The following is a 27,785-nucleotide window of genomic DNA, read 5'->3' on the forward strand; positions in this document are numbered from 1 at the left end:
CAGTCAGTAAGTGAAACGGAGGACAGCGGAGAGGAAGAGGGTGCGAGTGCATCGCAAAAACACATAAATATGACTGACACCCGTAAACGAAGCAGCATGTGGCTCCCGTTTAAAGAAGAAGCAGATACATAAGAGAAGAAACCAAATCAGCCCATCCAAGCTGAGGCATGTCAGTTTTTTGAATGTAAGCCTGCACTGAGGACATACTGTTTGGCTACCGAGTTTGGTTCTGTTTCTGTTCTGTGTGTTTGTTTGCAGTGTTTTGTCTTTGTGTTAAATTAAAATTAAAAGTTTGATTACAATATTAAACAAGAGTAAGAATGCCTGCTTTTGTAACAGAAGAAATACACAGAATTAGGAAATTATAGGGCTTCTTATAAAAAAAACCATATATGAAAAAGTGTTTATCAGCACATAAAGCATTCATATTTGCCAAGTAAAGCTAAAATATGAGGCTACAGATGATAATAAACTAAGAGCCATTTGGGAGGCAAAAGAGACAGCTCTTCTTTGGGAGGCGTGCCACAAGAGGACCAGCAGAAAGTGGCCCATCTGGCCACAGGTTGTCCACGCTAGGAGAGTGTTGACTGAGCCTGAAGCTTACACATTTCCAGTGCACAACTTTGTAAAGACGTGATGTGTTTGGAGAAAGGACTGGGAAGAACTGCTGTAACGTGCCTCTGATATTGAGGATTGTGTGGTATTCTTGCAACTAGCTGGGCTGACCATGAGTATTTTTAGAGGTTAGCTGAGCACGAGCTGGAATCATAGCAGGGCATGGCCCAGCTTCAGCCACGCCCTACAGCTTAAGCATAAAACAGCTGTTCAGATGTGAAACCAGTGATAGTTTGATCGAAACATGTCTCTGAGCGGCCTGAAGCTGGAGAGATAGTCACTCACTCAGAGAACCAAGGTTACAGAGTAACCATACGTTCTCTATCATATCGAGACTCTCTCTCCATTCTGTTACATATTCTTTAAGACACCCCGTGAGGAGACAGTGCAACTGAAACACCACAGTGACTTTGTAGCAAACATATATACACGGCACCCTGGTCAAGGCCCCACCAGACGCATAGGCCAAGCAGCTCGGCCTTTGCGTCTGGCAGTGTGGACATCTAGTATCCACACTGGATCCAGTGTGGGTAAACACACTGGACACCCACACTGGATGCACACACTGGATATGGAATGAGCATGCTAAGCATCTTGGACACGAAAAAAGAACCTGCATCTGTGAACAAGAGCGGTGGATGATGCCGGCTGCCAGTGATTCCTGAATATAGTTTTCCATGGCCTCTCTTTCCCGTCGAGACAGGTTGTAAAGCCAGCTAGGTGGCAAAGGGGTACCCGGGAAAGGATCTATGGCACAATCATAAGGTTGATGTGGTGGTAGGGATAATACCTTGGTCTTACTAAAAACAACACCAGCCGCTCACTCGAACCTTGATATAAAGCTTGCTAACGCAAAGGCAGCAGGTCTTTTCTTGGGTTGGAAATATGCTTCTCCTCAAGTGGCTGCATTTTTCTGCTGCCTCAGTTAATTTTAGTTGGGATGCAGACACTTCCACTTCCAGACAATCTTACGGCAGCTGGGTATAATAGCATCTATGATGCGACTCAGACTGTAAAACATGAGTGTGGTTCAGGGTTGGACTCCTGCAGAGGAGGCTAATGACCACAAGTTCTTGAGCCCATGGTTCTCTCTGCCCTTGTGAGCTTTTTCCCTTAAGAATTAAACAATAAAATTATGTTTTAAAAAGTGCATTTTGTATTTATTCTGGTCATCATTGCCTAATATTAAAATTTGTTTGATGATCTGAAATGTTTAAGTGTTAAAAATATGGAAAACCTAAGAAATTCAAAGGGACAAAAACTTTTTCCTATCCTAAGGATTGGGAAATGACAGATTTGAAGAATAATGGGCTGAATTAAAGCATCACAGGCCTGGATACCCTTAATAAACTTACCAAATATCTTAGTCCCTCCCAATCATTCCACAAAATGAGGCTTCCCTTTGGCGCCAGCTGCGGTCTCAAGGGTGGAGCTGAACAGCAACACCCTGATAATGGACTGTGTTTAGACTGTTCTTCCCATTCTATGCAAGGCCACCTGGGTTGGCTGGAAGACTGTTTACTAAGCCTGGCAGGGCGAAGGACACTGTCTCAGCTGAACTCTGGACACATACACACACACGCACACAGACACATATATATATACAAATGCAGATATACACTCATCCCCCCTCCCCCTCCAAACGCCTTCAATGCTTATTCCCCTCCGATGCTAACGGTGGATCAAGGAGACCAGCGTTTATGCTGCAGGCCCGGATGCACTGTCTACACTGGCTGTCTCTCACCCTTTACCCATCCCTGTTGCTTGCCATGTGTTTCTTTGGTGTATTAAGAGTTTTCATGTGCTATGTGCAGAGGTGTTTTTTTCTGTTCTCAAACTGATCTCCCTGTTGGAGCTCAGTCTGGGGGGGGGAAGTTATTTTTTCTCCTTATCTTTCCTCATGTTGTGCATTTTTCATGTTACACCCCTCTGACCTGTCTTCCCCATCTGATGTTTGTGTAATGTATGTATGGTCGGAAGGGTAAGATGGCGCTGGCACGGCTGGCAGTCTTAACCCAATTTCCCTCGGGATGAATAAAGTATGATCAATCAATCAATCAATTTGTTGCCTTTGAGCTTCACTTTAAAGCAATGTTGGTTAAGTATAATGTATTGCACAGCCACATCATCTATCCACGGTTTTCTTACAGTCTATTTATGTATTTATGGTCTCAGATGTCAAGAGCTACAGTGTTCAACCTCTGTCTTTAGGGGTACATACATACTATCTGATTTGAGTTTTAAAAAATTAAAGCAACTTATTAATAAAAAGCACTAGTTGTTTTTTTTAGTTTTTTTTTTTTAATTGAGTCATCCTCCCATCATTATTTGTAAAACCCGGCCAGTGTGTCACACCTCTTTCATGAGTCACAGGTAAAAACACTGCAAATGCCCTGTGCAGTCTTGGTTATGTCTCCTTCAGGAAGCCGCTTCTCCTCTCCAAATGTATTTTAGGAATTTGATCCTTTAACATGGTGTACTGAGATTGATTTCTGGGTGACATGCACAGAGGAAGACAGGGACAGAGAAACTGAGGCACAAGTTCTAAAATGGGAAGCCAGAGATCTTTCCAAATTAATTATTTCTGTAGGGAATGCAGCCATCCATAAGGCAAATGCAGAAATAATTGTGATGACACAACGCTAAATGTCCACCAATTTCAGGGTCATAAATTTTAGCTCAGTCTTTCAGCTCCACAATTTTTTTTTTTCATTTTTGCATTACTCTGCGGTTACAGTGATGATATAAAAATGATTAGCAAAAGTGTAGAATCTCATGTTACTAACCCATATCAGTGAGAGGGAAAGAAAATACCGTTAATATTAAATGCAGTTTTAATGTCGTCCGGTAGAGGTCACTGTGAGCCAAGTCCCGCAGGCACCAGTCACTGTCTGCAGTGGAAAACCTTAAACTCAAAACGATATTTTACTAGACTACTCAAATGTACGAGTCATTCTTTTTGTCTGCATCTCATTAAGGATCTCCTAATGTGTGTCATAACAGAGCCTTCATTGCATGATGGATGCAGTGGATGCATATAAGCGTGTGTATTTATGAAGAAGAATAGAGAGGGATAGACTTACAGTATGAGTGAGCGTATCCAGGATGAGTTCATTAGACAACTGTTGCCCAGTGCAGATGGTGAACGTAGCTTTAATCCAGGTGCTGCTTTGATGAACTCTACAGGAGGCGTTCAGCTAATGTGGCAACTCTGTTAGCCATATTGACGCTCTATGGGCTGTTCGTTAACCGGACTTACTTTATCATTTCATCACTCACCCATCAGACTCTTACACTTTATTTAGCTTTAAACCACGACTTGTAACTTCAGCACTGTCAAATGTAGTTCATTTTAGTATAAAATCAGGATTCTACAAATGTGTTTATCAATTTCTTGTCTAGTGATGTTTTTCCTGCCAGTTACACATGAAGACCACAGCACTCTCTAAAACTGTAGCAATATCTAATGTCATTTGATATCAATAAATGTTTGCTTCATTCTTCTTTTTGTTATAGCATTTGTATGCTCAGTTTTCTCAAAATATTATAATTTAAGCCTCTGACAGTCTGGCTGTATCAACAACATTTTGCTATATGTCCAAAAACGAGCATTAAATTTTTTTTTTTCAAAAAGCTACATTTGGAAGCAAACTGGTTCAGCCTTGAACATAAAGTGTACCCTTTTACCCTTTGGATTTGGGAAAATGTTCACTGTGTATCAACATGAAGTCTACAAATGCAGTATTAGAAGCAATCCAGTGACCAGTGACGAACTTTAAAAAAAAGAGTAATACATCATGCAAATTTGAAGGTGCAATTCTATTTGCTTTCTTGAGTCAGAAGGAACGCTAACTGATGTTCCACAGTATGTAACCTCAGCCTTTTTACACATGGTGTCTGGACAATGTTGAAAGAACTTCAGGACATCACTACTTTGTCAGAGGCGTTACTTTTTCATTTTAAAGAATGTGCTACTCACAATAGGTGAATGAAGCTCAGCTTCTACAGCATAGTCCCCCTGAGAGTGGCCTATTCTTTGACAAATGTTCATAGAAGCATGCCTAGGCGCCTGATTTTGCGGTCAAGACCTGATTTCAACGATTTGGGTGGGTAAGTGAATACTTTTGGCAATATAGTGTATGATATAGACAATAAATATTGTCAAAAATTTATAGATGTATAATCTAGACTTCCAGTTTCATGTCACAACTTGAGTAGTTGTTTATGATCATTTTCTCTTACTAACTTTTCTGTTAAATCAAATTTTTATTTATATAGTGCCCTTTCACCTCTGAGGTGACAGTCTAACAACAGTCACCTCGAAGAACTTCATGTTGTAGGGTAATGGCCCTAAAATATTAGAAAGACACCCCAACAATCACATGACCCTCTATGAGCAAGTTGGCTACAGTGGGAAGGAAAAACTCCCTTTTAACAGGAAGGAATTGCCAGTAGAACCAGGCACAGGGAGGGCAGTCATCTGACATGACTGGTTGGGTGTGAGGGGAAAGAGAAAAATGGAAGGGAGATAGGATAAAAGATACACGTGGGAGGCAGCCCCAGAGTTTAAAATGAAATACTAATATATAATGATTATATGCAGTTGTGCTGCATAAACACATGGAGAGTGAAATAGGCGTGAAGAAGAAATGCTCAATCCAATCATGGGAAACCCCTAATGGATTGAGCAGGGAGGGTTTACCTGATTCAGTCCTAAGTTTAAGCAATATCAAAAAGGAAATTTTTAAGACCTAATCTTAAAAGTAGAAAGCCTGTCTGTCTCCTGAATCACAACTGAGAGCTGGTTCCAGAGAAGAAGGCTTTATTCTATTTTTAAATATCCTAGGAGCCACAAGCAAGCCTGAATCTAAGAGCAAAGAGCTCTTTCAGTTTGATATGGTACTATGGGGTCTTTAAGAAAAGATGGGACCTGACTATTCAATATTTTGTGTATGAGAGACAGGATTTTAAGTTAAATTCTGAACAGGAACCAGTGAAGAGAAGCTAATATGGGAGAAATACGTGGAAATATAGAACAACCTGATAACGATGATTTACAGTATTTACAGTAGTCCAGCCTTGAAGTAATAAATGTGTGAACTAGTTTTTCAACATCACTAATATGCACACTGAGGGACATATCCTGGTAAAAACAACAACAACAACAAACAAACCCAAAAACCAAAAAAAGAAAAGAAAACTGTGTTGCTGAAGCCAAGGTCACCATGTTTGACACCATGTTTCTAAAATTTTTAGGGCTGAATAGAATAACCCCAAATGTTTCTGATTTTGGAAAAAGAAATTAGAGGTCATCTAGGCCGTAATGTCTTTAGGACATGCCTGTAGTATAAGTAATTGGTGTGTGTCATCAATGAATAGATAAAGATGGGCGTCATCTGCATAGCATGTGCCATCTAATAATATTGCATAAGGGAAGCATGTTTAATGTAAATAGAATTGGTTCAAGCACAGAACCCTGTGGAACACACTGACTAACTTCTCTGTGTAAACAATACTCCTCATTTACTATTAGAAATATATGATTTAATCTATGTAGCACAATTCCTTTAATACCTATGGTGTGTTCTAATCTCTGTAGTAAAATATTATGGTCAGTGGTATTAAATGCTGAACGTAGGTCTACAAGGACAAGCAAAGAGGTGAGTTTACTGTCGGAGGTCATAAGCGGGTCATTAGTAACCTTTACAATTCTGTTACTTTACAATCATTGAATCCCTTTAAACTTCATCACAACACTTAATCTTAGTATATAATATGATATCATCTGTTTCAAACAGCTGTTTTGAGCTTTTTTGGTTTAGGAACTATGCAGCTAAATTGAACTCATCCAGCATTCATTTTCTATTTTAGTCAGCTAGCTCGTCAGTACTGAGGGTATAGCACACAAATAAAACCAAAATGGCAAACCTAGAGTAATTATCTTTTGAGTAACCCTATCCTTTGAAATTCAGGTTGATGAGCCCACATTAACATATCTTTGTGTTGTTTTATGACAGGGCCTTAGTTTTATGATAGGACCACTGCCTCCTAAGTTCCTCTTTTTTCAGTATGATCTCCTGCCATTATGCAAATGAGCTATTAAACATAAGGAGTAAAACCTGCTGTACACTGTGACCAATCTGAAAAAAACATTGAAAATGAAGCATTTATACAAAGCATTTGCCTTAAAATGACAGGCAGTGCGCTTTTTTCTTTTCTTTTTTGTTATCCAATGCAGAATCTGTCCATCTTAATGAGTTAAACAACATCAGGTGGACTGCAGATGCTAATTTCTCCAGAGATACATGTCTATCTGTGTTAGCTCTGTGTGCCTGAACAGTGGCCTTCCTGCCTGTCAGTGCATGCTGGGATTGATTTAAGCTCCAGGAAATGAGCGAGGCAGGGAGGGAGAAAGAAAGAAATTTCATAGAGCTGTATACATTTCCAGCTGACTGATAACATGTAGCCTTCGTGATGACCTCAGAGCCCCTCCCTCCTTGGTATGTGTGCTCAGTGATGTTGATGATCCACAGATCTGTGCCTGATCTGTTCCTCCTCCATTTTCTTCAGTCAGTCCTGGGGTGAGGGGGAGGGGACACATGGTTGGAGGGTGAAGTGGGTGTAGGTCGTTAGTCAGTGAGCTAAAAGAGAGAGCAGGAGAACCGGCACACACACAGCCCATATACATGGATCAGTGACACTCAAATCAGTGTGTATGATGCTGTCATACTGGATCCCAGTAAAAAAAACAAAAAACAAACAAACACTGACTCTTTATATTAGAAAACAGTTCTGGGGAAGAGCCGATCCTTCAACTCTCTCAGTTCTGCATTGTCTATTGTACTGGACTCCAGCTCCCCTAGTCTGATGCAAACCTGTGTAGAAAATGTATGTATATTACCTGCATTACGTGTCTGTTCCCATTTCAGCCACCAATGCCCAGAGATTTACTGACTCATTAAAAAGCTGGCTTGAACAGGTAAGGGACTATGAAAAGCAAAAACTCCTTAAAACAACAAAGCACATAGAAGCACAGTCAATGGTACCTGTGGATAGTTGAACGTCCTTTAAAATTTTATCCCCACAAAAGAAGTTGTTTTGTTGTTGTTGTTATTTTTGCCTTTTACAACTGTTTTCTCCAAAGTAAGGGCAAAGCTTAAAGAACTAACAACAGCAGAAACAATAATAGTGCACATTATCGATCGGTCCACATATTTTCAACACTGCCCCCTTGTGACAGTACATAGCTATAATATGCAGACACATTGTTCTGTGTCTGAAAAATGATATGGCCTGCTGTGAAGTAGTTTGTGCTTCAGTCTTTGTGAGCGAAATTCTAGTACTTTATCACTCAGCACTAATTAGTATGTTTCTGATGTTTCTGTGTGTGTTGCATCATTACAGCTTATGGATGCAGCTTACTAACCATGCTATAGCACTTCACCTACTTCCAAATATGTGGAGTGATTTTGAGGTAAGGTCACGTTAGCTACATCAGTCTGTACTTGTAAAACAACAGTCATTGTTATGCAATTATTCTGTGTTGTTGTAGTTAAGTATAGTGAATGTGTAAGTCAGCATAGTAATGAAAACTACATCTCACGTGCCTTCAATGTCACATTTAATGCTTTGCCTTCGTAATTATCGATTGAACTGCAGCACTGATGAAGTTATATGTAATGACCAAATTATATGAATGAGATTACCTCCACCTTCAGATGGCTATCCATCCATCCATCTGTCCATCCTTCCACCTGTGTACTCTTTCATCAGTCCATCACCCCTCTTTCAGCCAATTGATACTTGATGTCAGGATGAGGTAAGTGATGACCTCAGAGTTATTAAGTGACAGATTGACATGGTGCCATCAGCAGCCACTGCTTGAAATGGATGGACCCCAGACACTCTGGGTCATATTTCTCCAGTTTGTGGTGATCAAACATGTGTGTGCGCGCACACACACACACACATGCACACACACACACACACATGCACACACACACACACAGACACCGGCCCAGTGAGAATCTTGTATTCCGCTGCAGACCACACAGGGCTGACTCATATCTCTATTGATTCAGATGAGGAGATGAACTGAATGGAACGGAATGAGACCAGACTCAGAAATACATGAGGAATTAATCAAACTGGTCTCTTTGAGATACACACACAGATACAGTTACATATATATAACAGATTTAGTTGTGATGAGGAGACATTAAACATTGTTCTGTTTTCATCTAAAATGAATTATTAGATAATACTGCTGAAATGGTCATGAGTCACCGCAGACAGCTGAAGGTCGTCACAGTAAAAAATTGTGGTAATGCAGCCAGATGAATGTTTACAGGAAAGCATTCAGCTGTTTCACACTGGTTTGGCTGCTCGTCTTACCAGTCCATTTACGGGAATTTCTCAATCGGACACAAAACTCCTGAACTGGATCAAATTAGAGCACAAAGTAGAATAACGAGACTGCTGTGTGAAATGTAAGCCCTAAGCTCTGGTGTCAGACGCATCATCCATACGCGTCTCTAATTTTTATCACCTTTATCACCTTTATTTGATAACCAGCTACTCAAAAATCTACAAATGTAATACAAATCTCACTGTAGTGAACACACTTTTATCCAAGTTATGAGCACTACTCAGAAATTACAGTGGTCCTTCACCCTCCATCAGAATGAAGTTTCTCAGCAACTCTTCAGTTGATTGACATTGGAGAGGAGAGGACCTCAGTTCCTCCTGGGGAATGCCAGATGAGCTATATAATTCTTCTAGCAAGCTCTGGGTCTATCCCGGGGTCTCCTACAACACAAACTAACCCTTCCTTCCAGTATTCAATTCAACTCATCCATCCATCCATTTTCTTCCACTTCATCCAGTGCCAGGTCGCGGGGGCAGCAGCCTAAGCAGAGAAGCCCAGGCCTCTCTCTCCCCAGCCACCTCCTCCAGCTTATCCGGGGGAACACCAAGGCATTCCCAGGCCAGCCGAGAGATATAATCTCTCCAGCGTGTCCTGGGTCTGCCCCGGGGCCTCCCATGGGTCTCTTCATTGTCTAAGGAGCTTGGAAAGAAAAGCGTCTGGACTTCTTTAAGTTTCCTTGAAGACGTTTCAGCTTCTTCAGTTCTAAGAGCAATTGGTGGAGTCCCAGATTTTAAGCCCTATGGGAGTGTCCCCAAGAGCCCCACCTTATCATGTGATTTACTGAGGTCAAATGGCCCAGGATGTGAGTGGGCACCAACTCTTGGTTGATTGTGACCCACAACCGTTTTTACACCATGGCTCGTGTGATCAGGAAGAGGATCAACAGGGGGCCCACGACCCTTGTGGCGACACTCCCATAGGGCTTAAAATCTGGGACGCTTGCTCAGTTACACCCCACTCACCCTGCCTTCAAATTTGGTCCATGACCACAAACAGCTACAAAATCCAAATCAAGTAGTTAATTGATTATTCTGAATTTGCTGTAAATTTGCTGCATCAATAATGTTGTCCCTGTGTTATCCCAGCAATAGACTGGCAACTTGTCCGAGCTGGACCCTTTCTCTTCCCCTCTGACTGGGATAGACTCCAGCCAACTCACGACTCTGAATTTCATAAGTGGAAGAAAATGGATGGATCAATCGGGAAACATTAATTTTTTGACAGAAACATTTTAGAACTCAGAAAAACATATTTGTTGCACAAAACTGTCATTATGTCAGACACAGACACGAGGAGGAAGTGAGGTTCGATGCACACCTTTGTTCTCCATGCATGTGTCTGTGTGTTTGCACAAGGACCAGTTTGAGTTTTCGACCATCAGAGCAAGGACATTTTGGTTCAGACTTGGTTTGGTGACTAAGGTTAGAATTAGGTTATTGTTAGGGCTGTGCACATGGTTAGGTTTTAGGGTTAGTAGCAGCAAAAAGGAATAATGTCAATGAGTGTCCTCACAAAGATACATACAGTCATCTGTGTGTGTGTGTGTGTGTGTGTGTGTGTGTGTGTGTGTGTGTGTGTGTGTGTGTGTGTGTGTGTGTGTGTGTGTGCACGGGCAATTGATGCACTGGCTCCCAATGTCACGTTTCAGCCATTTGTCTCCCTTGGAAACAGAGAGAGAGAAACTTAATACCCCAGAGCAAACAGGGGGACATCTGGACCTGTCTCTTTCTCTATCCTCCTCCTTCTCCCTCTTTTTCTTCTCTCTCCTCCTCTCTCACACCCACTCTGTCTTCCACTTCTTTTCTCCCCCTCCTCCCTGCCTTCCTCACTTCTCTCTCCTCCCTTTTTATCTTATCCTCTCTCCACTCACTCTGTCACTCTCTGGGGGCTATCAATCACGGTTGCTGTGATGGCGGTTGGGCTGTAGGTGGTCATGCTGACGGCAGATGGCTCTTTATCGCTGGAGGCCTGGCCTCTCCATGACAACCGCAGAGAGCAGGAAGTGACACATCCAGCCGAGTGGAGAGAGATTCATCTGGACAGGGCACACTCACACATGAAAGAGTAAGAAAAATAAAAGGGCCAGGACAGGAAGCTTCCAGTCCGTGGCTTCTCAAGTGTATTTGTTCTGATTTTTTTTACTTTATTTACTTTTAGTAGTATAAAATTGATGACAATGCTGGTTTTAAATGCTCACTATCCCCCACTTCTTTGAAATTGGAAATTAAACAGTGTCAGTCCGTAAGATCAGTCAAATCTGAGAAGTGTTCTCACCATACCCCTCACACACAATATCTTATTCAGTGATTTCTTTCTATATTTTTGAGCATCAGTATCAGTTTCAACAGCAAAATCTGTCAGAGTAATGCGTCTGACTTAGAGGAACATCTATTGATATCCTTTTTGACAATTCAGTGGAAAAAAAAAAGTTTACCCGAAAAGGATCTTTTCGGGTAAACTTTCAAGTGTAAAATCAGCATATAATGGTCACAATACCCCAATGACAAACTTTGATCTTTTTTTCTCTTAGATAATGAATAGTCAGTTAGTTTTGCATCGTGGGCTTCACAGAAATGGAATCTGTAGAGCTGAATCAAACTGGATCATTTCTGGATCTTCAGAGTGTCGTGCTTTTCAGAAATGCTTCTTCTCTAACATTTCAAAATGTTTTTAGTTTTCACTGCTTCACAACACAAAAAGGAAAGTCCTACGTGATAGAAAGTATTAAGCTGAAGAAGGACAAAGTAGGAACTTTTTCTTTAAAATTATTGCTTTGGGGTTGCCAGCTGTGCAAACAAGAGCTTTGACTTTCAATTCAACTCAGTTTTATCTATACAGCGCCAAATCACAACAACAGTCGCCTCAAGGTGCTTTATGTTGTAAGGTGGATCCTACAACAGTAGATACAGAGAAAAACCCAACAATCATATGACCCCCTATGAGCAAGCACTTTGGCGATAGTGGGAAGGAAAAACTCCCTTTTAACAGGAAAAAACCTCCGTCAGAACCAGGCTCAGGGAGGGCTCCCCAGGCTCCCCAACCGGTTGGGGAGAGCGAAGGATTCATCCTTTAACTGAGTACAGTAAGCACGTGGAGTTCAATTTTAAACCTCACCTTGCCTCTATTAATATTGTCTCTATTGAGTTTTTGCTTGTTTCCTTGTTTTTTTCTCTTCCATCACTTTGAGAAAAACTGAAATGGAAGCACACCATCTACTTGTCCTCACTTCGCTTTTGTGGATTTTGCAATTTTATGCAAAAATCTAAATTCATTTCTTGTACAGAGCTGAACAAGAAAAAAATCTCAGACTGTAATCATCACATGGCAGACCCGTCCACATTTTCATGCTTTTCAGCTTCATCTTTTATTCTCCACGGTTGCTGTACACAATACCCGGCTACAACCATGACAACGGTCCGAGCACAGACTTTACGTGATTGTGGATGTTGCTGAAATTCTACTGCATGCGCATTAAATATATTTTTCCCTACATTCTGGTTAAGCATTTTGTGGACAGGAGAGAAACCAGCCATTCACCTTAACCTCCTAGGACCTGGTGTCCACATATGGAGACATCACCTCTCGCCCTCCAACAACCCTCGATCCTACATCCTAACATAAAAAAAAAGAAAAGAACATTTTTTGTCTTGTTTTTGTTTCGCTTTTCCCTCCTGATTTGATATCTGGATTATGACTAGCATGTTGCGCAGTATGTTAGACGGATATTCGGTAATCTGGGCAAATTCACAGGAAATTTGCTGGCAGAGCAGAACCTGGCAAGACAATGACAAGTGATATAAATTGAGACAGAGCCACAATGACAGCAGAGCTGCTTCAGGCTGTAGATCCCTCTGAAATCACTGCTTAAAGTGGGGATTTCCTCAGTTGTTGTGTTTATTGATAATGTAAAGAAGCAGAGTCAGAAAGCAGCAAGTAAAGTTATTTCATCAAAGCTTGAAATGTGATATATGTATACAGTAGAGTACATGCCACATGCATCAAAAGACTTTATTTTTATCTTAAAACCCTGCTTGATAATTTTCATATTTTAACAATGACCTTCAGTAAGTGGACAGAAAATAAAACACTTCCCCCCGATTTCCTGGAAGGAGAAATGAGGAAAGAAGACAAGACTGCATGCTGAGTTGGTAATTCAGTGTGTGTGTGAGAGGGGCAGGGGGCATGGGACGGCTGGTGGATTTCACGTCCCACTTCCTCCTGCAAGGCGATTAAGCCAGACGTCTGTCACACAGAGAGAGAGGAGAGCAAGTGAGAGACCCACCTCTCTCTACCCTCTGCTAGAGTAAACACACCCTCGCTTACACACTTATGTTTGCTTAACTAAAAATGTGATGATATCCTGTTGACTTTCATTCAATCCAGTCTGGACAACTTTTTAAAGAATTGCATGAGTGATTTTGATTATGTCAGTATTAACTCTGAGATATTGGTATGGAAGTACTGATGTTTACCGTAAAGGTCACATCAAAAATCATATTGTCGCTAAAATTTTAATCAAGTGGCTGAAAAGTGAAAAAACTGTAGTTTCTACTCGTGGCCACTTGAGGCTGGCTCCAAAAGCCATTCAATCCCCACAGACCCTCATGTCAAAATCTCCAGTTTAACAGCATTAAATAGTGTATTTACGGCATAGTATGAACAGCTGCTGTGGATAGTTTAGCTTTCATGACTGGTTGTGTGTGTGTTTTTTTAAATAACTAATCCAATTAGATTTTTTAAGGCTTTCAATTAAAGATGCTTTCATCAACGGGTGTGTCAACACAGGCAGCTGTAGTTGATGCTTTCAGGCTCCTCTTCTGTGGAACCAGCTCCCAGTTTGGATTCAGGAGACAGACATTATTTCTCCTCTCATCTCTGTATTTAGGCGAGAGCAAAAACATATGGTTTACCCTCTCTGGATAGTACAATACCACTAATAAGTGGTTTTACTTTTGTCAAAAAACTGCGGTACATTTATATGAGTTGAATTTAGTAGGAAATTTAGTAGAAAAGGGTTAAAGCAGACCTGCAACTGATGGCCGGAGAGCTTTTAACCGTATTAGCATTTATTTGACTTTATTAAACACATTGTGCTTTAGCTGTGCTATCACCATAAGAGAGAACTGAAATGCAGTGTAGTAATAAATGCCTAATTTCACAGCATGAAAAAGAACAGCCAAAACATTACATGTTATTGTCCATTAACTGAAACACAGACACACACACACGCACAGAGGGAGACAGTTGGGTCTTGCTGTCGGTTTGTGTTTTGTCAGCAGCTCCAGTGGGAGAGAGGCCATTTTTGATGCCTGGCCGGAGTGGTACACACACCCAGACACACAGCTAGAGTTTCCTGTTCCTTTATTTCACCTCCACTTGACCTGAAATGTTAAACTTTTAGTATTTTCCTCATTTATGGTGTCACACTCTGCACTCACACTCCTGTATGATCCCAGCATCTTCATCCAACCAAAGGTCTGACCTCTCTGATCTGTTCCACTCGTGTGTAATGACCACTGGATCCTCTAGGGGCAACTAAGAGGTTTCTAAGGCTTTAGTGACACACTGTACAAACTGTATTCACACTCATGGTACTGTATGTATATTTCATCTAATATCCAAGCAGTCTGCTGGTCAGAGAATTAGCATCAGCTGCAACGGTTAGAGTTGAGCAGATGATAAAATTATGGTGAGATGAGATCAAAATGAGAATTGCTCACCGGGCCTTAGTTTGACAAAAAAGGCCAAAGGCTGCAGCTGGATGGATGATGATCTCAGTAGCATCAATCAGTTTTGCAAAGGGAATTCTACTTTAGATTCAACTTTATGTGCTAGAAATCAGGACTTTTATTAAAGCGCTAATTTTCTGTGAGTCTACTATAGTGGCTTTCACATCCATCTTCTTACATTTAACCAATCCGTGGTCACTGGACTGGAGCCTACACCAGCTGTCGGGCCAGGCACACCCTGGACAGGTCCTCAGTCTGGTGGCGTGTTCACAAGAGTCCCATTTAAAAAACCAAGAAACCCCACAAACTTTAATCTTATATTTTGGTCCCTTCAGCTTTCATTTAAGTCCTCAAAAAACAAAAACATGTCTAACTTTTTATAAGTGAGGCCCTTTTTTGGTACCAACTTTAATTTTACTCAAAGGTCAACACTATAGCTTTTAACATTTGTAAAGGAAAAACAAAACTTCCTGTAATGACTCCCAGAGATTAGTTTCTTCACACAAGCTCTTATAAAAGACAAAAAAAAGAAAAAGAAAAGAAACAAACAAAAAAAAAACCCTGAACATTTATTCAAGTGCAGGGAGGCAAATGATGAGACACAGGCTGAGGATTGGTTTCCTAGGCGAATATCATGATTCACTTTTATTAAAAGCATCATAGCTACAATTCATCATACATGATGTCTCAAAAAACAAAAGAAATAAAAACAAAAAACAAAAGACACACACCAAAAAAAAAAAAAAAAAAAAATTAAAAAAAAAAAAAAAGAGGAAAAAACATTTACATGGTATGTCTGTAAACTTCAAGGCTAGATAAGAATTGAGGTAATGCTCTTCAGCTTGCTGGCTAAAAGTAACAAAAAGTCCTTTTTTCAAGAAAAGTAGCTAAGTAATAAAGGTACCTGATTATTTTAACTCTTTAACACCAGTGCATCAACAGGAACAGCGTGAGACAAAATTGATTGCAGTACTTATTTGTCATCATTTACAGTTTTAGTTTTGTTTTTCTATTCATACGACACTTGTGTGTGTGTGTGTGTGTGTGTGTGTGTGTGTGTTGGGAGAGTGATGCTGGAACATTCAAAAGCTGCCTTGGTTATTGCTGTCTCAGCGTTAGAGAGGAGAACGGGGATCTTTGATGGGGAAGGTGTTCCCCTCACCTCTAACCCACTTCCCTCTCTCTGCATCTGCTGGGCTGGCTGTGAGAGCAAATGTTTAATATAAAAAAAAACAAAAAAAAAAAAACAAGACCTGGCCACAGTGTGTGTCTTTGAATGTACTCTCAAATTTATCTGAACCACTCGCAGCACTTGATTCATATCAGACACTTGAACTGGCCTCAGGGGGGGAACGGAAAATCAAGCACCGCTTGCGCTTTTTCAAGTATTTCAAACATACTCAGTGAGAAGAGTTGAACTTCATATAGAAAATGCAATTTTCCAACTCTGCTGAAAAATGTGTCTCAGTCCTGCGTTGGCCAGGCCTGGTGTCAGTGTGTGACTAAAGCAACAGTCTTTAAAGTGAAGGTCGCCAGGGAGCAGCACTTGGCCTGGAACTACTGGGAGGAGGTGAAGAGAACAAAAACAAAGCATTTATAACATGCTGCCCCCCTTTAAAGAATAAACCTGAAGCATCGCATCCCGTTGTAGACCACTTCTCTAAAATCCATTTACAGAAGCCTCCCAAATGAGGACGCCTGGATTAAGCAGCTCGAAGTGGACCAATCAGAAAACCTGATTGGTGTCAGACCCAGCCCGCTCGTCACCCCCTGAGCCAAAACCAGGCGCCTTGAAGCGGGAGGAAGGTTTTGAGATGTGGCAATGGAAAGACCGGAGACTGGTATTCAGTGTGGGACTGGGTTTAACAGTATTGGTTCAGTGTGCACACAAGCACACACACGTACACTCAAAGAGAAACAGTCCTCCCAGAAACAGTCACATGACAGAGAAAGGGGTTAGTGTGAGTGTGTAGTGGTGGACACCTGAAAGAGCGTGTGCAGCTAATGATCAAGTACGTGTTGGATGTGTGTGTTGTGGAAGTCAGTGTGTGAGACTGAGCTTTTTTCTTTTTTCCTTCTTCTTCCTTTAGGCCAGTCTGGTTTTGTTTCCTCCTCCACATCTACCTGGTCTGATATGTGAGAACTTAAAATCTGTTCTTACTCAGAACAGCTCAACTCCATTACCCACAATTCCTTTTGCAGCAGCTTTGTCAGACAGACAGTCGGGTTAGCTGTAATGCTGTTTTCCTTTTCTTTTGAGCTCACGGGGGTGCACTGCAAAGCAACCTCAAACCCTGAATGAGACGGTTCAACTCTTCCATGACCCTTTCTGCTTAAGGCTGTGTGAGTGATCAAAAATGTGATCCGTCTTAATGTACAGTCAGTTAAGTAGTTATTCTACCACTCAGGTGATGGCTACACATTAGAGATGATAAACCTCAAACCAATCAATTTAAACATGATAAATCTGCATTAAGGTTTTGACACCAATGCAAAATAATTAAAAGAATCTCACTGACTGAATATTCTGTGTCAGACTTCCTAAAACAGTGTAGTTTCTGGCTTTAGGCTCTTCCAACTTCGCAGTACACCCCTTAAACGCTGGAAAAAGTGTTGGCAGGGGATGCTTCTCGTTTTAATGAGATGCTGCCGACAACAACAAAACAGTCCAGACGAAAAAACAAAGGAAAAAAGGAGGAGGCAAAGAAAAAAAGACATTTGAGAGCTGAAAGCAGCAATAATAATAATAACAATAATAATAATAATAATAATAATAATAGTAGTACTACTGGAACCCTTGTGAAGTCTTGTTTGAGGGATTGTGGGAGGGAAGCGTGGGTGCACCGTTCACAGTGTGCGCACACAGGCCAACCAAACAAAAAGAAACAGTCTTTGAAGAGCAGCCGAGCACTCGGCGAGCGGCTGTGAGGATTTTCCCTGACTACACTATCGATCAGAAAGATTTAACTTAACACGCACAAACCTCGTTCTCTCTGACGCATAGGAAATATAACTGGCCAAAAAAACAACAAAGTGAAAGTAAATCATCAACAACAATGCAAAGAAAAAAAAAAAGAATTTATAATAGTTTGGATATTTCTGGTGGAGGCGTGTAAACGTGGTGGGTGGAGGAGGTGAAGAAATGTCCAAGGCCAGTCAGTTTTGTATTTTAGTTCAGTCACTCTTGTCCTTCTGTGAAGATGCTGCTGCTTCCTCTGCCGCCGCCTCTTCCTCCTCCTCGCCCATCCCTCCATCCTCTAAAGCTGAATAATCAGCCTCACTTCTCATCTCCCCCTCCTTCTCCTCAGCTAAGTCACTCTCTCCTCCTCCCTCTTCATCCTCTTCCTCTTCTTCCTCCTCTTCTGCTGCCGCTTTCAGATCTGCCTTCTTGTCCTCCTTCTCTTGGTCTCTTAGGACATTTGGAGTCCCAGCACTGCCCCCCAGCGCTCCAGCCATTGCATTCTGTAGTTCAGCAAGGTTGGAGGCGGTGGGGAAGCCCGGTAGGCTGAGCCCTCCAAGGCCTGGAGGTAGGAACATAGACGGGTAGAGGAGACCAGGGGCCATGGTGGAGAGAAGAAAGGGGTTGAATGCCAGGGTGTTAGCAGACATGCCAGCCGCAGCCAGCAGGGTGGCAGCGTCACCGTTGATGGTTGCCTCTGCTGACGAATCGGCAGCTGGGATCTGAGGCGCCACGGCGTCTTCGCTGAGGGATGCCTCAGTTTTCTCTGCCCCATCCTCTTTCTCCATCTTCTTCCTCTTTGCCTTCTTCACTCCTTCATCGTTTCCCTCAGCTGCCTCCTCGTCCTCTCCCGCCTCATTGCGGTTTTCTGCTTCGTCTCTCTCCTCTCCCTCCCTCTTCCTCTTTGTTGTTGCCGTTTCGCCACAGTCTCCTCCTTCTCCTTCGGCTGTTCCGTTCGTTTTGCCTGCTGTGGTGGTGGCTGTGGAGTTGGGTGGAGCTGGGGCAGCGGCTGTGGCTGTTGCCAGGTTACCACCAAAGAGCCCGCCGAGGCTGAACATGTTGGGTAGGGCGGTGGCCATGTTGGGAAGGCCTCCCATGCCGGGCAGCATGAGAGGCAGCATGGAAGCGGCGGCGGCATTGGCAGCGGCCTGTTTGGGGTCTGTGGGAGGAGGGAAGGCCATCAGACCTGCAGCCAACTGGAGAGACTGAAGGCTCTGGAGAGAAGACAGGTCCATCCCTCCAAACAGACTGTTCAACAGCAAAGGGTTGATGCCTCCTGCAGACACAGACACAGAGTAAGTGAGGGTTCAAACACACAGTCTACTGAGACACACTCCTGCCTGATCCACATGCCAGACGGTTGGTTGGTTCGTACCTGCTGATGAAGCAGCCGTGGCCAGTGAAGCCTGTGCAGCCTGAGCTGCAGCAGCTGCCTGCGCAGCAGCAGCTGCCTTGGCGATCTCAGATTTGGGGCGACGCCCCCGACGGCGGACGCCCTCCTCTCTGACTACAGGGCCGGTCAGAAGGCGGTCAAACATCGCTTCAGGGAGGAAACCCTGTGTAGACAGGGATTTTTTTTTTAAAGTAAAAACTTCAGTTAACTACATTATCACCAAGTGTAGGTTGTGCCTTCGTTACTCACCGACTGTTTGACAATATCTGTCCAATCAGGAGCAATCGAAAACTCTGGGTTCTCCAGCAACCACCTGGGAAGCTCTTTCATTGGAGGAGCCATGGCTCCGCCCATCTAGAAAACAGGAAAATGAAGTGAGGTTGGTGTTGAAAATGTCATTTTTCTGAAACAAAGAGACGATCTTGGAGAGGCAGTGATAGTGCGGCAGTGTTAGCTTACCTTGCGTCCATTCCTTCTGTTGACCACAGGCACTCTCTCATCCCCCGTCAGTGTGTTGATGTCTATCTTGTTGGGGTTTCGACAACGATGGCGCTTCTGCTTAGGCTTAGAGAACGGAGACAGCAGCAAGTCCTCATTCTTCTGTAACACAAAGAAAACAACACAGGGCACATTTAAGAAACGCGTCCACAAGTCGCAGCACAACATCCATCAAGTGATAATCTCGCTTGAGCTTTAATCCACAGTAATTATCAAATAAAAATGCAGAAAAAACAAGAGGACTTACTGGTGTGAAGCCAGGCATATCCATGGTGTACGTTGGGTGCTGCCTCAGCCATTCGCCGAGCTCTTTGTTGGAAACCGCCGTCTCTTCTTCCTCCAGATTGCCTGAGGCGAGAGATCTTGCACTGGGGCTCTGCTCAGAGACATTGCGGGGTTTGTGGACACGTGAAGCATCCTGAAGCCCCTCCACACCTGAGACCTTTGGCCCATCTGCATGATCCTGAAAAAATGACGCAGAAGGAAAGATTACCTTGACAATCTGTACAAGGATCACATCTGTGTGCATGACACAAATGACCACATTTGCCCTCCTACATACCCCTTCTGTTCGTCTGTTGCCCATGAACAGCAGCTCCAAACCCTCCACATTTTTCCTGCGGCCACGCCTCCTCTTAATGACAGGCAGGTCAGCCTCCAGCGAACCGTTGGCTCTGTGTCCAGTCGCTGGGCCTTGCTGAAGCAAATCCATCTGCGCCTTGAGGGAGGAGTTTGTCACCAGGGCACTGGAGAAGCTGGTCAGTGAGGGAGAGGCCTTGTGGTGATGGGGCATACCCTGAAGATCAGATCAGATCAGTTGTAATGCATCAACTTTTACACTTTAAACATTAATACAAAATCTGTAATTCTGTCAGGACCAGTTCAGTTAAAATAGGACTGGCATTCCTTCTGAAGTAATTTTTATGGCTCTGTAGTAGCACACAAAAGCTAAAGAGGCCAAATACAGCAGGCGTGTAACATCATACACAGAGGAAATGCTGCTGACTTCATCAGCTGATGTAGGCTGGAACTGAGACAAGCTGATGTGCTAAGACTGCTGACTGAGCTCAACTGTGTAGCCCGCCAAAACTGAAGTGATTTAGTTTAACAACAGTAAGACTCAATCGTTAAGAGCTAGTAACTAGACTGAACGTGTTAGTGAGCACCTTGGTGAGGTCTATAGCCTGGCTCTGGGACTCGGCAGCAGCATGGCTCTCTCTCAGCTGTGCCACCATTTCCATCAGGTTACGTCTCTTGGCTGCCCTCTCTGCCTCAATCTCAATCTTTTTCCTCCTCCTCCTTCTCTGTCGAGGCACCGTCAGGCTCAGAGTCTCCTCCTGCAATAATAGGTCAGCACTCAGTCCTCCTTCTGTTCCAAGACTGCATTTCACATATGAGCTCGGCACAGTGTCGTCATTTCCAAAAACATGATGATGGTAAACTGAGAATACTATTAATGGGTAACGTCATTTGTTGAACTTGTTTAGTGTACATGTGTGCAAACACTCACATGAACCTGAGGTGATAGTGTTTTATCTTCACTCCCACTAAATGGTGTATGGATGCCGGCCATTGTCAGCTCAGCCAGGCTCCGCCTCTGGAGCGGGCTCTCGGTCGCCATGGCTGCAGCCGCTGTTGTTGCTGAGGAGCCGTGCCCTGGCAGGAGGTTGCCAGGGAAGTCGAATACGTGGCGTCTGTTGACAGGCCACTTGCCCTTCAGGACGGCCTCGCAGATGTTATCCATCCTGTTGATCATCACTCGATCCTGAGTGGAAGAGAGAACCGGGTGAGGTGATGGATCATTCTGTCAGTTCCTTTGTCAGCTTCATTTCCTGCGTACTGTAAATCTCTCAGAACCACGGTTTTGCTTGAGAATCAGACTATGTTTCAGTTTTCTAAAGTATATTTCAGCACATTTTGGGGAAAAATCAATCTAACAGAAAACTCTCTTCTGTAATTCTTTCCAATCACTCGCTGTTTTTACAATTGCTGCTGAGCTACTGTCAAGTAAACACTTCCCGCACAGATGTTTCATATTAAAAGCCTTGCAGTAGATCAAAAGGCATAATCCTCCTTCTGGTAAGCAGTTCATGTAGGGCTGGTTCTGATTATTTCTTGGCCTAAAAACTATCAGTACATAGCATAAAGAATTCCTCAAACTTTAAGTTGTAGGTTTTTACAAGGTCCAGTTTCAGTTGGAGGACAGTTCAGTTCATTATGGGAAGATTAATGATGAAAAAAAAAAGTAATATATATATAAATAGAAAAAGAAAAAAAAAAAAAAGAGGGGGCACATTAAAAATTTTTTTTGACAAATCTTAACAGTTCAGACTTAATGTGGAATGTTTATACAAAGGGTTGAGTTTAAGTACTGTGGCTGCATAGGAACAGCCAAGCCAAGCAAAGAAAGAAAGCAGAGCTACTGTGTTGTGTGCATGATGTGATTCATGTGCTGACAGAATTACTGCTTTAGAAATCGAAATTCCTGAAATTAAAGGAGACTGGGTATGTGACGTCATGGGTATAGATATGCCTAATATGCCAAGGAGTGGCCAATCAGAAAAGGGTCTGCTTTAAAAACTTGGAGCAGAAAGTTAAACTGGATCGTAAAAGGTGAGTCAGGAAAAGCTGCTGTAGTCGAATAATCTGTTCACTTTAACATGTGAGAAATTACTATATTGTAATTCCAGCCTCCGTTGTTTGTATCCGCTGGCTAGTATTTGAGACTCACCTTAGGCCAGAATGAGAAGCCAAAGGCTCGGTCCTGTAAAGCCTGCAATGCAGAGGTTTCAGGCAGGTCGTCGGGGCAGAAGCCGTCTCTGGTTTCATCCCGGGCCGAGGTGCTCAGAGATGCGATGCTCTCCTCGTCAAAGTTCTTCTGCTCTGACGCAGCACTCACTGTGTCGAGAGAAGGAAAGTCATGCTACAAGCCTTAATTAAAAAGACATTCTGAATTGTTATCGAGGGAGCTAAACTCATTTTTCCCTCTCGCCCCTGGAACTCGGGCCTATTTCTGGTGTTTCCCCTCATGACTCGTCAGGGTTTTAATGAGCCTGTGACCGAGTGTAGGCCCAGCAATAACAGTGACTGACAACCAGGGCAAATAAAGTCAGTAGCAAAAGGGTCATAACACACAAAAGTGAAATGAGAGAAATTTGTGCAAGCTACAGTTAGATTTGTTTTATCAGAGATGAGGCGAAGAACTCATGGTTCAACATTATCCCTGCTCAGATCACTAACTCGGCCTTCACTCATACCTTCAGCCTGAGAAGACTTCTCCGATTTGTCATCTTCATCTAGCCTCTCCTCCTCTTCCTCCTCTGGGCTTTTCTCTGTGTCAGCAGACTTTGGAGATTTAGGAGACTCTGGGTTCTCCTTTTCTTCTCCATCTTCCTCCTCTGCAGTCTTTTGAGCTGGTTGCACTTTAGGAGAGGAGTGTTGGAGTTCAGCGAGTGTGTCCTTCTGGTCACCGAGTGTGCCGTTTGTCTCTTCTGTCAGGTCTTTGTCCTGGTCATTGGTTAGCTTCTCTTCTTCACCACTTTGCTCTTCTTTGTGCACTTCTTCCTCTTCGTTTTCTGCTTTTGGCTGGACCTCTTCTTCTTTCTTGATCTCCTTACTTTGTGATGCAGCGGTCTCATCTTTATCTTCTCTGATCTCTCCCTCATGTTCCTTCTGTTCATCGGGAGTTTCAATTTTAGCACACGGAATGTTGTTGGCATCCCCTTCCTCCATTTCGACCACCATTTCTGCTTTCTCGTCCTCCATCTTTACAGCCTTCTCTTCCACCTCCTCCTCTTTTGTTGCATTGACAGCAATTTTGGCAGCAGCTGTGGCACTTGCCAGTTCCGCAGGGGTTAGGAGCGGAGCAGAGGTACTTTCTGCCCCTCCCATCCCAGCTTTGGTGATCTCTAATGAGGCTCCTATGCTAACGTTGGCTCCTCGCTGGCTGGTAAAGCGTTGGTGGGCCTCCAGGAAGGCCAAGGTTGGGTCGTTCAAGATGTGATAATCTGTGCGGCTCACACCATGTTTCGAAGCACCCAGGAGGAGGTCCCGGTCGTGGCGGCCACACTCCCACCACTCTGGAAGGTCTGGGGAAGGCTGACAGAGCTTGAGGCGTTCAGAGAGCTGAGGGTGAGGGAGGACCTGCTCTCGGATGCGGCGGAGAAGCTCGATGCGGTAGAGGGTCCGAGAGGCACGCTCCTCTGTTATGGGGTCAATGATCAGAGTCGGGTCTGGAAGTTCTGACGACAAATAAGGCAAACAAGAATTAGGAAAATAAACATCACTCAAGTTTAAACAATCTCAAGAAACGTGTCCATAAGTCCACCTTACCTGTTTCAGTCTTGACTTGCATTCTGCAGACCCGTTTACACATGGCGATGAATGAATAGTAGTACTTCTCCAAACTCTCGTCTGTTTTCTTGTCCAGTCGAGCAAAGGCTCTGAACTGCGTCCAATCAAATTTCTGACGTTTGGTATCAAAAACGACTCCAAAGGTTGAAACAACGCGATAGAAGTCGGCCTCTTCACGACGCGTCCATCTGAAAAAGAAATGTAAAGAAAATTACTGGGGGCTGTTGTTAGGGAGTCACTGTCTCTTTAAACATAGAAGCATTCAATAAATAATAACTTGCTAATAAATGAAACGCTACCTCTGTCTTCTTTCCTTGTAGCACATTGCTCCCTCAGACACCAGGGAGCTGGCGTTCAACACTGGAGATGCCTCTGGCATAAACTGTCCACCTTTGACAAAATAAGCACTTCCTTTAGCCAAATATGGGCTTCCTTCTGCCATGAACATCCCTGCGCCATCTTGGATGTAAGGTGCTGCTCCTCCCGTTTCAGTAACCATACCAACTGAAGGCAGGAACTCCCTGCGTCTTCGTCGCCGGCCATCAGGTCGGTTGAGTGCCTCCTGGCGAAGCTGCTCTCTCCGGTTGGAGCGCTGGTAGGCGGTGATGAGGCGGCGCAGACGAGCTGTCAGAGCTGAGGCTGCTGGCCAGTAGAGGCGCTCATTGGAAGCAGGAGCCCTCTGACTGTTTTCATCTGATTTTGCTACCGGAGAGAAGAAATGATCTCAGCGTCTGAATAGTTGTTCTATACTGTGCTGCTTCTGGCAAAGCGTACCATAAATAGTCAGTAATGGCAGCTCACTGTGCTTTATATCTTTTTTTTGCAGTCATAAATATTCTGTCTCAATGAACATGGTTAAAGTTTGTACAAGTAATCCCTGTGAGCCAAAAGCTCAGGCTTCAGTCTGCTATGCACTTGTTTTTTTTTCTACTTTTGGATGTGTGATATCAGCAACGTTTTACTCCGGAGAGGCAGCAAATCAGAATGAAGTCGAGTTAAATGAGGGGGAATTAAAACACAGAGGATGAATTGAGGTGGTGCTTCAACGCTCATAAGACACATGAGAATTCAAGTCAGTTCAGTTTTATTTAAATAGCACCAACAGTTCCCTCGAGGCACTTTAGACTGTAAGGTGAAAACCCTACAATAATATAGATTATTCCAATAAAATACGGCTTCATTTGAAAATTCATTTTTTGTAATTAAACCACATGACAAATGGTTTCAGTCAGTCAGCACTTTGTCAAAAACTACTTTTGGACAGTAACAATTTTTGCTCGCCTCCGATCTTTCTGGACATTAATTCATTAGAAAAAAAGAAGCATTTTTTTAGGTTTTTCAACCTGCTTTTATGTGTGAAAAGGTAAGAGGAAGAAGATTAACGCCATTAAACGATCCACAGGGTTTAAGTCAACTGATCTTACGATAAACCAGGAGCGATTTTAGCCCATTTTTGGGGGTGCTTCAGCAAAATTAATCAAAGCACCCCCAAAGAGTTCTTACTTTTTTTGACAATATTTGCTGTTTTTGGGACACACTACTAAAAGTATAAAAAGCATACAGTACTGAATTGAGATGGAACATTTTAACAACAAAAGTATAGATAACCCCTCCTCCCTCCCAAAATAGTTTGTTCCAGCTTGCCTCTCCCCTGCTCTGGCTCTAGCGCTGTTGCTGCCAGAGCGATAGTGGCTGAGATGCAGCGGAGCGGAGGTGTACGTGCCTGCCTTAAAACAGGACATATTAGCTGCATTTAACCTTCAGTTACTCTTTATATAGTTAGGTAGGAGTCAGACCATGTTTCTTTTTAGCTGAAAAACATTACACCAGGTAACCTGCAGTGTTGAAAACATGTTTCCCGACGATGTTTGCTACCCTACAATTCGTCCTGCTCTGTAGTAAAATCAGCGACATTTGACCGTCCTGTTGCTCCCATTGAAATGTATACAGCCTATTTAAAATCTAAAACTTAACATTGTCCGTAGCCTGCTGTTGTTACCACTGTCCTGTTTGAAATGTAATGAGAGAAACTGGTTATTTTGTCATATGTGCCGATATTGAACCCAAGGTACTAACTAGAGGGTAAAATTATGATGACTGATAATGGAGATGAAGACAACAGACGATGAGAACAGGGAGGAACAGGGGTTTAAATGCATCAAGGAGACAGTCAGAGGGAACTCGGGACAACTGGAGACATTTAAGGATGCAGGGACTGACAGAGATGGGGAAGAAGTCTCATTGTGACGAGTAAAGTTTACCTTGCCTGGATGGGCAGCTCTCTGGGTGCTCAGCACCCCCAAAGCTCTGATCCTAGAATCACCCCTGCGATAAACTGATGGGAACCTACTAAATTAATCGGTAGGTGCGTTAAAGCCACCTTTCACCCCTTCCGCTCTTTGTCTGTATGGAGTTTACCTTCATTCTCTCCCTCTACACCCTCATCTTTGTCATCAAGTGGAGAGTTGGTGAAGTCATCCATGTCGTCTTTAAAGGGCATCCGCAGCGGCTTGTATTCGGGATCCTCATCCTCACTGTTGAAAGTCACAGGGAAAACTTAGAAATTCACCTTCTGGAAGACGGATTCATTCCTTTGTCACTTTAAATCAGATCATTCCAGGCCGTGCAGGAGTTCTGAGCACCACTTGAAGCTTAAGTGTTACAACAGAGTGGGAAATTGGACAAACTTCAAAGGGCATTACAATGTGACTAATGAAACACAGAGATGGGGACTAAAACAGACAATACTACAAGGACAGGAGAGTAAAGAGCTGCTGGTCAGTGAAGCCTGCTTTCTTACCCCTCAACACCATCTGCCATCATGTCAGAGCCCCTCTGCTCAGCAGCAATGGCTTTGGCGTCTGGCATGCCCACTCGCTCCAAGAAACACAGGGCGGGGTCAGCACGCATTGAGTTGTACTTCTCATAGCCTGAAGAGGAAGAGAAAGGCATGAGAAATACAGACACCAGAAATCGACGCCTGCAGGTGTGGGAGGATAGAGATTAGAATAGTCAAAACTGGAAAAGAATAACTAAAAGGTTTTCCCTTCAAGACACACCCAGCTACGGGCAAACTCCTACAAGGGTGGGTGAGAGAGAAGTTGTGCTTTCTAGCTCAATACTAAACAGGCAGAATGCCCCCCACACACACTTCATATTAAATGAAGGAATAGACAAAAACAGCAGCAGAAGGGCAGACCCCAGGAGCCAGCTGCTGACAAGACAGTCTGTGTGTCCGTGTGTGCATGTTTCTGAGTGTGTACACTTGCCCATGTTCTGCCCGTGTGTGTGTGCTTATCCAAGTGAGCCTGCAGGTGCTCATTTGTGTCAGAGGGGGAACGGGGGGGGGGGGGGGAGCAAGGAGGGATGGAAAGGAGAAGGAGAGAAGAGAGTGTGTGTATGTGTGTGTGTGTGTGTGTGTGTGTGTGTGTCGTGGAGTCTGTGAAAGTGAGCTAGTGAGTGTGAGAAACTGTGCGTGTTTGTCCGTTAGGAGCGTTCAGGCAGAACAGATTAGAATGTGCAGATCCTACCGAGACACATCAGGAAGGAGAGAGAAAGACGGGTGAGAAAAATGGAAGGAATGAGAGGAAAATACAGAAGAGTGGGGTGGAGGGTGGGAGGGAGGGAGGAGCATGAAGAGGAGGCTTGCAGTAACAACCGCACCACCTCTTCGCTTATCCCTTATTCCTTCTCTTTCCACCACATTTCAATTAGGAGAGATGTCACACATTGTTCCCAATCTCTGTCACACACACACCTCTGTGCCCGCAGCCAAACTTAATCATTGGGGTCTTTATAGGCTATCACTCT

General features: G+C 43.4%; 1 protein-coding gene across 2 annotated transcripts in view; it reads right to left on the minus strand.

Annotated features, from left to right (window-relative positions):
- Positions 1-17,394: 17,394 nt before the first annotated feature.
- The window catches only part of chd7 (chromodomain helicase DNA binding protein 7), a 71,602-nt gene continuing 61,211 nt past the window's right edge, over positions 17,395-27,785 (minus strand). The window contains exons 28-42 of one of the 2 annotated variants that reach the window (XM_026150874.2): positions 26,776-26,905; positions 26,394-26,509; positions 24,477-24,677; positions 24,275-24,365; positions 23,955-24,163; positions 22,880-23,863; positions 22,354-22,520; positions 21,133-21,387; positions 20,789-20,959; positions 20,185-20,418; positions 19,870-20,085; positions 19,584-19,724; positions 19,374-19,478; positions 19,107-19,287; positions 17,395-19,007 (exon numbers count right to left, since the gene is read on the minus strand). In XM_026150874.2, coding sequence (XP_026006659.2) covers positions 17,947-19,007; positions 19,107-19,287; positions 19,374-19,478; positions 19,584-19,724; positions 19,870-20,085; positions 20,185-20,418; positions 20,789-20,959; positions 21,133-21,387; positions 22,354-22,520; positions 22,880-23,863; positions 23,955-24,163; positions 24,275-24,365; positions 24,477-24,677; positions 26,394-26,509; positions 26,776-26,905 — 4,262 coding nt within the window. In that variant the 3' untranslated portion in view covers positions 17,395-17,946. Of the gene's footprint in view, positions 19,008-19,106; positions 19,288-19,373; positions 19,479-19,583; positions 19,725-19,869; positions 20,086-20,184; positions 20,419-20,788; positions 20,960-21,132; positions 21,388-22,353; positions 22,521-22,879; positions 23,864-23,954; positions 24,164-24,274; positions 24,678-26,393; positions 26,510-26,775; positions 26,906-27,785 lie in introns of both variants that reach the window. The other variant, XM_026150872.2, reaches the window with a different exon arrangement.

The sequence above is a fragment of the Astatotilapia calliptera genome, chromosome 18, assembly GCF_964374335.1.
Source record: "Astatotilapia calliptera chromosome 18, fAstCal68.1, whole genome shotgun sequence".
NCBI classification, from domain to species: Eukaryota; Metazoa; Chordata; class Actinopteri; order Cichliformes; family Cichlidae; genus Astatotilapia; species Astatotilapia calliptera.